Below are 13,386 nucleotides of genomic sequence, written 5' to 3'. Positions count from 1 at the left end.
AGGAAAAACATACATGAAGAGAAATGGGTTAAGTTGTTAGAGCTAACAAGAAACAAGCCTAAGCTAAGGCTGAGCATTCATAACTAATAAGAACTCTTTGTGTCATGATTTGGGAGCTGGTTGGTGGCCCAAAAGAAAAAATCTGCTACTTCCATATGCTTAGACATGCTTCTTTTCTTTTCTTTTTTCTTTTTCTTGTTTTTTCCCCCTGTTTTTAAGCAAGTGCAGTTGAAGAATTAGGGCATTCACCTTCATCTGGATTTCTGGTAATGAACTAAAGAAATTGTTCCTGAAAGTCTAGCCTTTTCATCTGGGTTTTCTGGAAAGCGTAATTTCAAAATAGTTCTCTTGAATTAAAGAGCAAGTCACTTAATTTAAAGACCTATGCAAGGGCTGGCGGGATGACTCAGACAGTAAAGGCTCTTGCCTTGAAAACCTGCTGACAGGATCCACAGAAAGGTGGAAACAGAGAAAGTGCAGAGTTGCCCTATGACCATCACATGCACCCTGTGGCGAGTGCATCCCATGCACACACAGTGACAATAAATAAAAGACATACCTACCATGGAAGGTCTTGTGATGCCATGCTGCCATTTTCTATGGCTGTCTTTGTGCAGAAGACAAAACAGTGATCCATGTTTGTCTTGAATTGGAAGTCAGCATAAAACAAAACAGATAAGGTGTCGCAAATGTCTGGGTTTTGCTCCCACTGCAGTCCTGCCCTTGAGCAAGTCTGGCTCATTCTATTGGCCTTGACTGTATGTGTGATGTAACTAGTTTTTAAACAATCTGAGTCTGTTTTGCCACCCATAAAATAGAGACATATCAGGCCCACTTACACCTATGAGACATCCCGAGACTCAAAAGGCATGCGAACCTTGACATTCAGTCAACCATAAACTACCATTTTGGAGCTCTGCTGGGAGCTAGAGTGGAGTGAACAATACAAAACAAGTAGAAGGCATCTTTTTGCTACAGGGAAAACCAACAGTGCATCTTAAAAATTCAATGCAGTGGATGGTCTAGAATTTCCCAAGTGTATTTGAGCTCAGAACTTTTACTTTCTATTATATGTATTGATACCCAAATTGCATTGTAAAGTTGCATGTACCTATACTTCAGGAAATACAATGTTATGGTTTGATTTTGCACATCGTGGAAGGCCTGTATATTAGTTTGGTTTCTTCATTGTAATAAGACACCAAACAAGCCAGGCAGTAATGGTCTATGCCTTTAATCCCAACACTTAGGGGGCAGAGGCAGGAAGATCTCTGAGTTTGAGGCCAGCCTGGTCTACAGAGTGAGTTCTGGGACACACACACACACACACACACAGAGAAAGAGAGAGAGAGAGAGAGAGAGAGAGAGAGAGAGAGAGAGAGAGAGGGGGGGGGACAAAAGCAACAGGGGGAAGGAAAGGGTCTATTTCAGCTTTCATTTTCGAGTAACTGTTCATCACAGAGAAAAGTCAACAAAGGAGCTACAGGCGGAATGGAGCTTGAGGCAGTAACACTGCTCACTGGCTTGCTCTCCAAGGCTTACTCAGCCTGCTTTCATACACAATCCAAGGACCTCCTGCCATTGGGTGGCACTGCCAACACTAGGCTGGGCCCTCCCACATCAATCATTAATCCAGAAAAATGATCCACAGACTTGCCTACAGGCCAATTTGAGAGAGGCAGTTTCTCAGCTGATGTTCCTTCTCCACAGTATCTCTAGTTTGTGTTAAGTTGACAAAGACTAACAGGTACAGCCTGTGAAGACAAGCAGGCTGATTTTTCTTTTATACCTTGCTGTATCTTGAACTATAAAACAGCTGCCTACACATGAGAGGTTTAATAAGATGTGCTCAGTGGTGAAAATGCTTTTCATTAAACTGGTTTAAAAATAACCTCTAAAAATAATTTGGAGCAATGAAGTAAATCAAAAGTACTGACACACCACTCATGAGAGTGAAAACCAGCTTCACTTCATGAGCCCATGTGCTCATGCTCATTTGTCAAGCTGTGCAATTTTGAAATTCTACTTTATAAATTGCCCAAAATATGAAAAAAGTGTGTCTATATACCCAAGAGATGTAGAATTTTTAAATGGACAGAATAAGTATAAACCGTGTGACTTATGTGGAAAAGTCCATACACAGAACCACAATGGATTTTTCTGCAGGTATGGACATGCCTATAAAAAGTCACCACTTAGAAATTTGCTTATGCGAATGCATTCATGAAGCTGGAGAGATGGCTTGGTGGATAAGAGCACTGGCTGCTCTTCCAGAGGACCTGTGTTCAGTTCTCAGCACCCACAAAGCAGCTCACAACTGCCTCTAACTCCAGCTCCAAGGAACCCCAAGTCCTTTTTTGGTCTCTCAGGCAATAAGCACACACATACATGGTACACAAACATATATGTAGGCAAATACTCATACACATAATACAATTTTTAAAGACTGTATTCGCAACCCACATATAATCCTGTATCCATTTTTCCTTCATATTAAGGGGAAAGGCAAGATACTAAATTATATATAGACTGTAAGTCTGTGCATAAAATGTACAAACACAAAATAAAGAACTCTGTCAACTATATACTCAACATATGTTAACATAAATAAATATGTTAATTTTCTTAGCACAGTATAAGGCAGCTACTAAAGTACTATAATAACAATTTCATAGATAAGAAAATTTAGCCACACAATTGAGAAATTGTGTGATTAGGCCAAGGTCACAAAACAAGATTCAAGCCTGGATAAAATATTTTGGTAAACAGTTCACCACGATGTTGACTACAGAGGCCTCTGGGTGGGTTCTCCCACTTCCTTCCATTGGGGGTGGGGGGGGGAAATAATAAAATACTATACTCTAAAAGGGGCAAATCAACTAAATGTGTTCTATACTAAATCTGAGCAGAAAGCTTCTTTCTTTTAAATTTATTCCCGTATTAGAATCAGGAACCCTGTTATGGGTTGGATGTGACTGTTGACTGTCTTTACTGTGGGAGAGAAAATAAAGAGCGTGTGTTGAAAGCGGGTGGTTTTCATGAGTGCAGAGAAACCAGGTAAGGCTCGTGCTGGCTTTTAACTTTTACGTCATCTTTGATTAAAACCTGCTTCTAGTTCTGACCTTATTCTGTCCTACCCTGAAAAGCACACACCGTCAAAACAAGTCCAGGTTCTTGTAAGATGGAGAAAACTATCATCTGGGGAAGCATCGGCTTAAGCATGTGCCCCTGGGACCTGCTTGTTTTTTGTTTTGATTTGTTTAAGCAAAGCGTTGCCACTGAAGCACGCTTTGGCAGGCTACGGTTCTAGACGAGGCAACGATATTGACGATGAATATGCAAAGAATCTAAATGTCAACCTTAAACTAAAGGGAGCACGTCCACTCTACATTAACACCCGCTCAGCCAGTAATTCAATTTCCAGAGCTCGTTCGGGTTCAAGAGTCCCGCTGGACCGTGGCTCCGGTGGACTACAACTCCCAGCATGCAAGAGGTTTCTACTCGTGCGCCCTGGCACCTGACGAGTACATTTCCCAGAAAGCCGAGCGGTCACGCCGGCGCGCGCGTGCGCTCTGGCGCCTTTGGGCTCTTCCCGAGTTGGGTTTGACCTACAGCCGCCCGGGAAAAGATGGCTGCCCCAGCAATGTCCGGGCTCTCCCGACAGGTAGAAGCTGGCTGGAGGGTCCCTCCTGGGGTGGCCGGTCCCTGGCTCCCAGCGCCGCATGGGGCGGAACTGGAGTTCATCCCCGCGGGTCGTGGGCGCGCGTTTGCGCCGTCTTGACCTTGACATCCGGGGGCCACTGCGCAGAAGAGCAGCCGGCAAGGGCCTGGGTGAGGGAGGATCGGGGAAAGGACACGTCTGGCCGTGGTGGTCAGCCTGTCAGGGCTAGCCGCTTTGCTCAGTCCGGAATATTGAGTGTTCGTAAAGCCATTCCATGTGTTGATAAAGAAGGGAGAAAGTGGCTAAGTGTCTCCTCTCTGGCTGGCAGCCAGTAAGTGATGGTGAGATTGGAACCAGTCAAGTCCAACAGAACCTGGAATTGGTCGGAAAAAAAATATATATATATATATATATATATATATATATATATATATATATATATATGTCTGGATCATCGTCGTGATGCTTTTCGTTTGCAACATAATTTTCACCAAGGCGTTAGAACGCTCTTGGGTCCTCATAGCCGGTTCTAATATGTACGTTCCAGAGCTGGAAGTATATGACCATGGTCTGTGCCCTTACGAGGTGCCTTCTAAGCTGTGGATTCCAGGCTTCTGCCTTGACAGACACAATGTCTTCTCTTAAGACCTGAAGCCTGGTGCCATATCAAGTAAAACTCAGTGAATTAATCTTTGGTCTTAGATAGCTTTTCAGTTCCTAAGCAAGTATATGTGCTTTAATCATGACTGGAATCCTCCCACTTTCGTTAAAAAAAAAAAAAAAAAAAAAAAAAAAAAAAAAAAAAAAAAAAAAAAAAAAAAAAAAAAACTCTCGAAGGTGATGATAGATTTCTTAATTGTTTGGAAAATTAAATTTTGGAAAGTTAGTGTTTTCTCTCTCAACCCTCCAGCGGGGACAGTGGTGGGAAGGCAGTTTCCAAAGCAATTTGGAATGACTCTCAATAAGGGAACTTATTTATAGGTAATAAAGAACAATTCCCTTTCATATGTGATAATATAAAGGAATAGATGCAGCTAATCATTTAGATTATTTTAACATATTGCTAAGCTAGTGCAGAAATCCTTCATATAACCCCTTTGGTCCCTTTTCTTTTGTCCTAAAGGTGCGGAGCTTCAGTACCTCTGTGGTCAGGCCCTTTGCCAAGCTTGTGAGGGTATGTTAACTTAAGTTCTTTTGTAGTGGGAAAGCACATGAGAGAGAGTTAAACAGAAATAGTTGGGTGTGTAATTACTAACCTTTTCTCTGCAAGATTAGCAGTTTCCAAATGAATGCCTGGGATGGGGCAGCTCATCCCTAACCATTAATGTTTTAAAAATTGTTTGGGGCCAGCAAGAGGGCTCTGCAGGTAAAGGCTCCTGGTGGCAATCCTGAGGATCTGAGTTTATCCCTGGACCCCATGTGGTGCAAGGACTCTGCAAGTTATCTTATGTCCTCTGTTCTCCACATGTGTTCTGCACGCGCACACACACACACACACACACACACACACACACACAGGTTGTATGTGTAAAAGAATTTTAAATTGTTTTTCCTAGTAATGCTCCATAGACAAGCTAGGTTTTTGTTTTCTTTTTATGAAGGCAATAGTTCTAACAAAAGAAAGCAAAGGGCCCAGCTTCTTATAGTTGTCACAGGAGTTGATACTCTGTCGCAACTCCCTGTTGCTTCGTGACTCTGGCAGCTAAGGAGGTGTTTGTACTCTGCACCTTTTTCTCCAAACAAAATCGGTACTGGCAGGTTCCACTAGGTCGGCTCCACCCAGCACCAATAGCCGCCCTGTTGTAGAGGTCTGCCAGCCCCTTTCTTTTTAAACCAGAGTCTGGTGGATACAGACACCCCAACCCTGCCACCCAATACAGATGGAAGTATGGCTGAATGTACGTGGATTATTTTGTGACTTTTATTACTGGTTCATGTGTGACAGAATCCATTCAGCTGTCTTGGCTTACAGGTCTAAAGATATTCTGGGCTGTCCTGTGCTCTCCAGCACCTAGGCCTGTCAACTGTACTTATATTCACCTTGGGAAATAGCAGAACAGAATGCATTAGGAACATTAGGTGGAACTTCCAGAAACACACTCCAGCCATCCTAACAGCACCAAATTCCTGAAGACCTCTGTGAATGGGACCATTTTCTTCCTCCTGAGAACTTCCTAAGATACTGGAACAGTGCTGGGGAATTGTACCCTTGGGTGGTTCTCCTACACTGCTCTCCTGCTTAGAGTGTCTCCAAAACTGTTTGCTGTTAGTACTTGAACCTCCCATGACTAGAGACTGCCTGGTTACTGAGTTCAAGACAGCCAGAGCTCATGGCCAGCAATTGCGGGTGGGCAGGCCTGGAAGGGACACTGAGTCTTCCCTGCCTCTCCGGAGGTAGAAGGTCCTGGCCGAGAGGTCTCTAGTTTGTGAATTCTCATTTAGGACTGCTCCTTGGTGGAAGTAGTTCAATGGTTTGGCAATGGGAAATGTGGTCTTTAAATGAGAAATGATTCTATTCCTGACTTAACTACCCCTTCCCTCTCTGTTTCCAGCCCCCTGTGCAGATATACGGCATCGAAGGGCGCTACGCCACTGCCCTTTACTCCGCGGCATCTAAACAGAATAAGCTGGACCAAGTGGAGAAGGAGTTGCTGCGTGTGGGGGTGAGAAGCTGTCTCCATGGGCCTGGGCCTGCTTTTTTGCCTTCAGTTGTTTAGCTGTGCAAAGAACTACCAGAAACCACAAAAAGTTTACTACAGACATGCTGTGTGATAATACGGCCAGTTTATTATCTGAAACTACTGTGTGATACAGGCTAGGAGACACATGAGTATATTAGAGTCATGAACTCAAGCTTTCCAGCTAGGAGATAAAATCAAAATGTAATTTAAGAATACTTGCCATTTTAGAAGATCAAGTTTATATTTATAAACCTAGAATAGTCAAATGTGTTTTGAATATATTTTCACTTTACTGAAATTATATTTCTTCATGAAAGTTTCTTCAGAAACTTCCTGGGTTTATAAATAATTTTTTAATTCCATTTCCTTATTTATTGGGAATTGGGCAGTGTTGGGCATGCACAGAGCAGGTGTAGAGATCAGAGTTCTTTCCCTCTACCCTAAGAGTTCATGATCAAATCTAGTCAGCAGCCTTGGCAGCAAGTGCCTTTGCCTTCCGGGGAGTTTCATTACTTCATTCCCAGAATATGAAGGATGGATGGCTGAGCAGAGGCTGCTGGGAACAAAGTCGGGGCTAGGTGTCAGCATCGGAATGAGACAGAGCTAAGAGGCCCAAGGCCACCTAGAGAAGGAAATTTCTTTTTGCAGCTTCTTTTGAAAGGCAAAAGAGGGAACTCACCCTTGTGAATTAGCGGAAACCAAGCGGGACTTAGGTCAGAGACTCTCGCTACTGGGCAGCCACCCCTGGCTGTCAGCTCCCTAAAGGAGGCGTCGGGCAAGTGGAGTCACTCCAGACAAAGGGGGGTTTTCTCAGATGTTTCAAGTGTGTCTCTAATTCACTCTTAGAGAAAACAGTTGGCTGCCCAGGCCAACATGGTGTTCTATGTAGTAGACCAGGGCACAGGAGCTGCTCACCTCACACACTTAAGCTTTTACTCCGTTCATAAAATGAATTGAGCCTCCTCCCTCCTTGTCTGCAGAGGACACGGGAGCTTGGCTGGGCCTGGCTTCCTGTCGGAGACCCTGTGGGGAAGCGTTGCCTGGCTGATGATCGCCGTATGCGGTGGTCATTTGAGGTCTAGAGCCAGGCAGTCCTGTTCACCATGAAGGTGATGCTTTGGGTGGTGGGCGTTAGAATGGGTTTGGGCAGACAAGATGTCTCATGGGGGAAGGGCACTTGCCACCAGGCATGACTACCTGAGTTCATTTTTTGGGACCTACGTGGTGAAGGAGAAAACCAACTCTGGCCAAGTTGTTCTTGGACCTCCACGTACCCACCATGCTATATTCATTCTGGTGTGTGTCTGTCTGTCTCTCTCTCTCTCTCTCTCTCTGTTTTTAACTACTTAGTTTTTACTTTGCTAACACCCAGAAGTCCATCCTATAAAAGGGAGACAGTATTCTAAGGTTCTATAAGTGGGATTTTGAGGGTCTGAGAGGGAGGGATGGTATGGTAAGAGATGTCACTTTAAATGTCTACTGGATGTTGCTAACAGAGACATGAGGTGGTGGGTAGCCCAACTCCAGGGTCATATTTATAAAGGCATTTCTGGATGGCTACTCAAGCCGAAATCCTAGCGTGAAAGTCAGTACTGAGTGGCAATGGACTGAATTCTGCCCAGGAGCCAGTGGGGTGCTGGGGAGCAGCCAGCAGGCACATGGAGACCTGTAACTGGAAGGTGCCTGCCTTGAACTCCGGCCTGATGCTGAGGTCAGCAGGCGCTGAAGCTGCAGGTGGTTACTAGATTCACAGGGTGGGGATAAAAATGGATTCCCAACATGGTTGCAGGTTTTGTGCTCTCTCCCTCAGACCAGAATCACACAGTTAGTTTGTCTGGGGACAACGAGAAAGGCCACAGTCAGGGTTTCCTGAGATGGGCCTCAGGGTACGTGGGGTAGGGTGCTGAGGAAAACGGGCTCACCATGTCACACGTGGTAAGATGTATGGTGAGACTGTGGCTGCTTAACTGCTTAGGACTTCTTAAAAATACATGTAAGAAACTTCATAAGGTATTTTTGAAGTTCTCTAAAGAATGTCTTTAATCCCATGTGAAGTCATGAACAAAAAAATGTGTAGCAGCTGGAATCGTGTATGTACTTTCAGCAACTCCTGAAGGACCCCAAGGTGTCTCTTGCTGTTCTGAATCCCTACATCAAGCGCTCCATCAAAGTGAAAAGTCTGAAGGATATCTCAACAAAGGAAAAGTTCTCTCCACTGACAGCCAACCTCATGAGTAAGTGTGGGAAGTTCCCAGCTGGGTTCTCCTAGATAATTGCTTTATCTAAGGGAGAGAGAAAGAACTTGGTGCTCCAGGAAGTCAGTAGAGGGCATCAGACCTCTGGAACTGGAGTTACAGATCATTGTGAGCCAACATATGGGTGCTGGGAATGGAACCTGGGTTCTCTGCAGGAGCAACACCCCATGCTCATAGTCACTGAGCCATCTCTCCAGACCCCATCATAGTCTTGTGGGTTTTGTTTTCTGGAGCTGAGGATTGAACCCAGGACTTGAGCTTGCTAGGCAAGCACTCTACCACTGAGCTAAATCCCCATGCTCCCATCCTAGCCTAGAGGGCTCTGACTGCTGTTTTCAGGCTCCAAGGTGACCTTGCTTTGAGTGTGACTCAGTGGGTTTCATGTCGCTCCCCAGGCCTACTTGCTGAAAATGGTCGCCTGAGCAATACCCAGGGGGTCATCTCCGCCTTTTCCACCATCATGAGTGTCCACCGTGGAGAAGTGGCCTGCACAGTGACCACGGCATCTGTAAGTAGCCCTTGCACTGAGGAATGTGGCTTGTCACTGGTGGGGTTCCTGTGGGCCTCCACCTGGAAGGCCAGTGTATATCTCATTAGTGATTGGTCATGGGGATCTTGGCTGTATTTAAGGTACAGCAGAGTGTTCTATGAACTAGTGACTTAGGTCCTATTATGGCCTGAAAAAAAAATTTTTTTTTTTTTGAGACAGGGTTTCTCTGTAGCTTTGGTACTCCCTCTGTAGCCCAGGCTGGCCTCGAACTCACAGAGATCCGCCTGCCTCTCACTCCCGGGTGTTGGGATTAAAGGCGTGCACCGCCACCATCTGGCTATGGCCTGAATTCTTAAGTGCCATATTAAGTTCTGTAATAGGAACGTTTACCCTGGGGCTTGGGGTGCACAGGCCCTTCGACCTGCTGGAATGCAGTGCAGTAATCAGCCACCATTCATTGGTGTTGCCATCTGTCGGCAGCACCTTGTAATCTGTTCCTACTCTCAGAAGATGGGTGTGAAGTCTGACTGTCCTTACATCATAGTCAAGAAGCTGAAGCCTAGTCCACAAGGTGGGCCCAGGGTCTGAACTCTGTACACATTATATGCCTTCCTACAAGTAATCTTGTTGTCTTAAGTGTATGTTTCTCTTTGTAATATAGTTCAGCTGCATAAAACAGGAAGACTATTTGGTGAATGAACATGAGTAGATGGTGCCGTGTGCAGCCCTGGCTGTGTCCAGATCATAGTTTGGTATCTGAGGCACCTATGGAGTTTGGGGGTGGGGTTTCCTGTGTAGACAGGCCTTCTGCTCCTGAACCAGTACGCTGGAAGGTACACTGTGGTGCAGCTGCTCCCTAGCACCCCCTACATACACACACACACACACACACACACACACACACACACACACACGCACGCACGCACGCACGCACACAGGACTCAAGGGGGCCTGTCTTGTTGACACACGTCCACTGTAGTGTCCCCTCTCTGTAACTGCGTCCTGCTGCTGTGCTCTGTTTAAAAGATGGCCCGTTCTTTTTCAGCCTTTAGAAGAAGCTGTTCTCTCCGAGTTAAAGACAGTACTGAAAAGCTTCCTGAGGCAAGGCCAAGTATTGAAATTGGAGGTGAAGGTAGGTTTGGTCCCTTGCATTGTCTGACTTGGCCATGGCTGCGGAAGTGTTGATGCTGAGGCAGAGCTTAGGCATGAGTGGTTCTGATCCCTGCCTAGTTCCCATCTGTGTTTGGGTGGCCTGTCCGTTGTGGTGAGCCTTCTCGGGGGTTTTCATCTACCCACCTGATGAGAGAATCCTGTTTTCACATTTGCAACCTGTTTCCTTTCCTAGACTGACCCATCAATCATGGGTGGGATGATTGTCCGAATCGGGGAGAAATACGTTGATATGTCCACCAAGAGCAAGATTCTGAAGCTGGGCAAGGCCATGCGGGACTTGCTCTGAAGGCTGTGTCATCCGTGCGAGCTCTCATCCCTGGAGCAACAATAAACGCTTCCTGAAAAGAGGGTGCCAAGTTTCTTGTCCTTTAAGGGATTGCGATGCTGCCTTCATCCCCCGCAGGCTCCCCTAGTCTCCAGGCTAGGAAGCCTTTGGGCTGGAGGTCGTGGTTTGTGTGTGTTCTTAGGAATTCCTAATTAACATTGTACCTACACAGACTGGTACTGCCTGCCAAAATCTCATTTGAGGGGTGGCTGAGAACTGGTCCCTAACTAACCAGTCAGGAAGGAGGCCTCCCTACTGAAAGGATCCTCACATAGGATGCTCTGACTTTCAAGTCCACATTGTGCATCTCTTAGGAAATCCAGCAATCCTGTGATACATTAGAACAAGCCCCTCCCATTTTACACATGCCATTTGTTCAGGGTCACGAGGTAGGGTGACAGCTTGGGAGGGTGGTGGCAAGGCCCAGGGTCTGGTTTGCAGTCTCCATTCCATGCTTGTTCCTCTTGTGACAGACAGCACGCAGACCACCAGCCAGCCAGGCTAACACATGTGTCCCCATGTCCCTTCTCACAGTGTCCCTGAGATGCTCCCAATCCACCCTAGCCAAACAGCTCCCCGCCCTCCATGCTCTTCCCAGAGCTTGCCTCTGGAGAAGCCAGAGCTCTCCAGGTGACCAGTAGCCACTCCCAAGAGCATTTGCCTAACAGACTATTTCCTCAGAGGCTCCTGATAGAAGCCTCCCGAAGAGTGCAGCTGGAGGGCAGGGACAAGTCCCAGGGCTCCACTAGCTACATGCTACAGCTCGCGTGCCCTCCGCCTGCCCATCATGCCTACCAAGCCACCTACCAGAGAGCGCTCAGGACTCTGCTTTCCCAGGAGCCAAGAATGCCAAGACAATAGTTGGCCTGATAGCAGTTGTGACGTGCTGGTGAGCCCGGGATCACAAGCGAGTGATTTGCGCTGGCCAGACTCACCACAGGGCTAAGGCTTAGCAAACGGAAAAGAGGAAATGTGACGTGTCCAGGTTCCCTTCACCAGCGGCAACCTGGCAGTCTGCCGGTGATTTCTTCCAACGGGATACAGTTGAGATGGCGGGATCCAGAGCAGCCAGACGGGCAACAAAGGTGATGTCAAAGGCGCAGTCACCCTACCATGCTGTCCCCATAACACTGTCATGCATTGACTCCGGGCCTTACCATGAGGGAGAAACAAACCCTGCTGCTGAAGCCGGACCCCACACTGCTGGGCTCTGCTCCCCTGCTGAGTTGAACTTGCTGTTCTCCACCTTCCCGAGACTCACTGCCTTCCTCCCAGCTGCTCCTGAGGGCTGGGATAGCCTCACACACTACCTCAAATCCTTGAGAACCGCTCAGCCATCTTCCTGTCAGTGAAGCACACAAGCTTTGCCTCATGAGGTTACCAGAGATGACCCCCAAGGCCTTGCCCGAGATAATTTTGGGCTGTAGAATACACAAGCCTGGATCTCTGTAGATGAGGCTGGACATACATCTGAGGCAGTTGATTGTGCCTCTGAAGTGCTAAGATTCAGGCATGTGCCACCACACCCAGCTTTACAGTGAAGTCCTTCCTAACATCTCCAAACAAAACAGCCTGATGTGGTAGTGCATTCCACAATACCAGCACTCATGACTGAGGCAGGAAGGTCATGAATTTTGAGGTCAGCCTGGGATATGTATCAAAACCCTCTCTAGAGCAAGATCCAGGACAGGCACCAAAGCTACACCGAGAAACCCTGTCTCAAAAAAACAAAACAACAAAAGCTGCTTAATCCTGCACTCGGGGGCAGGAGACCCAGCAGGTGGATCTCTGTGAGTTCAAGGCCAGCATGGTCTACCCAGAGAAACCTTGTCTCCAGAAAAAAAAAATTTAGATATATATATTACAACAGCTTGAGCGATGGCTCAGTGGTGAAAAGCACATACTGGTCTTCCAGAAGTCCTGAGTTCTAATTCAGCACCCACATCAGGCAGCTCACAAACACCTGTAACTCCAGCCCCAGGAGACCCAACAGCTCCGGCCTCTGCAGGCAAGGTGCGCTTGTATGTACATACCTGCCCCTCACCACCACATAATTGAAGATAAAAATTTTAAATTTTATGTGTGGTGTGTGTGTGTACCAAAATGCAGCCATTTGGTACTTAAATGAGGGTACAACAAAACTTGGAAGGTTTGAGGTATGCAACTGAGCAGCCCTCGTGTATGGCCACAGTGTGTGTTAACTATTAAGTAGTACTCAAGAAACATCCTACGCTGGGTCCACAGAAGAAAGCACATGAAGGCCATTGCCGTTTAACACCGAAGCCAGTTGTGCATGCCTAAAGCCTCAATCTTGGGGCGTGAGGCAGGGGCATCAGGAGTTAAGGCCAATCATAGATAGCTATGTGTGACCCTGTCCAAAAAGCAAAACCCTCTCCTGCAGAATATCTCTAGGGAGTGATTTGTGGGTTTGTCTCTCCTGTGGGGCTTGCTAGGCTTCTTGGCACCCTAACTAATCTCAGCAGTTCTCATCTATACAATGTAGAATTTCTCATGCTCTCAGGACACTCAACACAAGGAGTGTGTCTCCACAGAGCTAACTATCTGAGGACACAGGAGAGTTGAAAAGGTGGCAGCTGCCATGTTTCGTTTTTTAGATTTATTTTTACATCCTTTTTCTTGTACAACTACAACCTTATCTCTGAGAAATAAACACAGGAAGAGACACTCATTTTCAGGGCTGTTAGCGTCCTGTGTGTCAGCAAAGAAGCAGAGGAAGACAGCTCAAAATGATAATCCAAGGTAGTGAAGTTGGCTGTTCTTGTTTTATTCATGAACTATGT

At 46.4% G+C, this 13,386-nt stretch overlaps 1 protein-coding gene across 2 annotated transcripts; it reads left to right on the top strand.

The window, feature by feature from the left end:
• Positions 1-3,554: 3,554 nt before the first annotated feature.
• Atp5po (ATP synthase peripheral stalk subunit OSCP) lies at positions 3,555-10,608 on the top strand. Of its 2 annotated transcripts, XM_036204170.1 has the most exons (7): positions 3,556-3,664; positions 4,785-4,835; positions 6,214-6,324; positions 8,447-8,576; positions 8,993-9,105; positions 10,133-10,219; positions 10,433-10,608. In XM_036204170.1, exons 1-7 carry the CDS (start codon positions 3,629-3,631, stop codon positions 10,544-10,546), a joined length of 642 nt encoding a protein of 213 aa, XP_036060063.1. In that variant the 5' UTR covers positions 3,556-3,628; the 3' UTR covers positions 10,547-10,608. The 2 variants fall into 2 exon arrangements, with proteins under 2 accessions (XP_036060064.1, XP_036060063.1); XM_036204171.1 differs by lacking the exon at positions 4,785-4,835 and having other exon boundaries at positions 3,555-3,664.
• Positions 10,609-13,386: the final 2,778 nt, after the last annotated feature.

The sequence above is a fragment of the Onychomys torridus genome, chromosome 12 (assembly GCF_903995425.1).
Source record: "Onychomys torridus chromosome 12, mOncTor1.1, whole genome shotgun sequence".
In the NCBI taxonomy this organism is placed as follows: Eukaryota; Metazoa; Chordata; class Mammalia; order Rodentia; family Cricetidae; genus Onychomys; species Onychomys torridus.
This window is presented reverse-complemented; position numbering and strand designations above follow the sequence as displayed.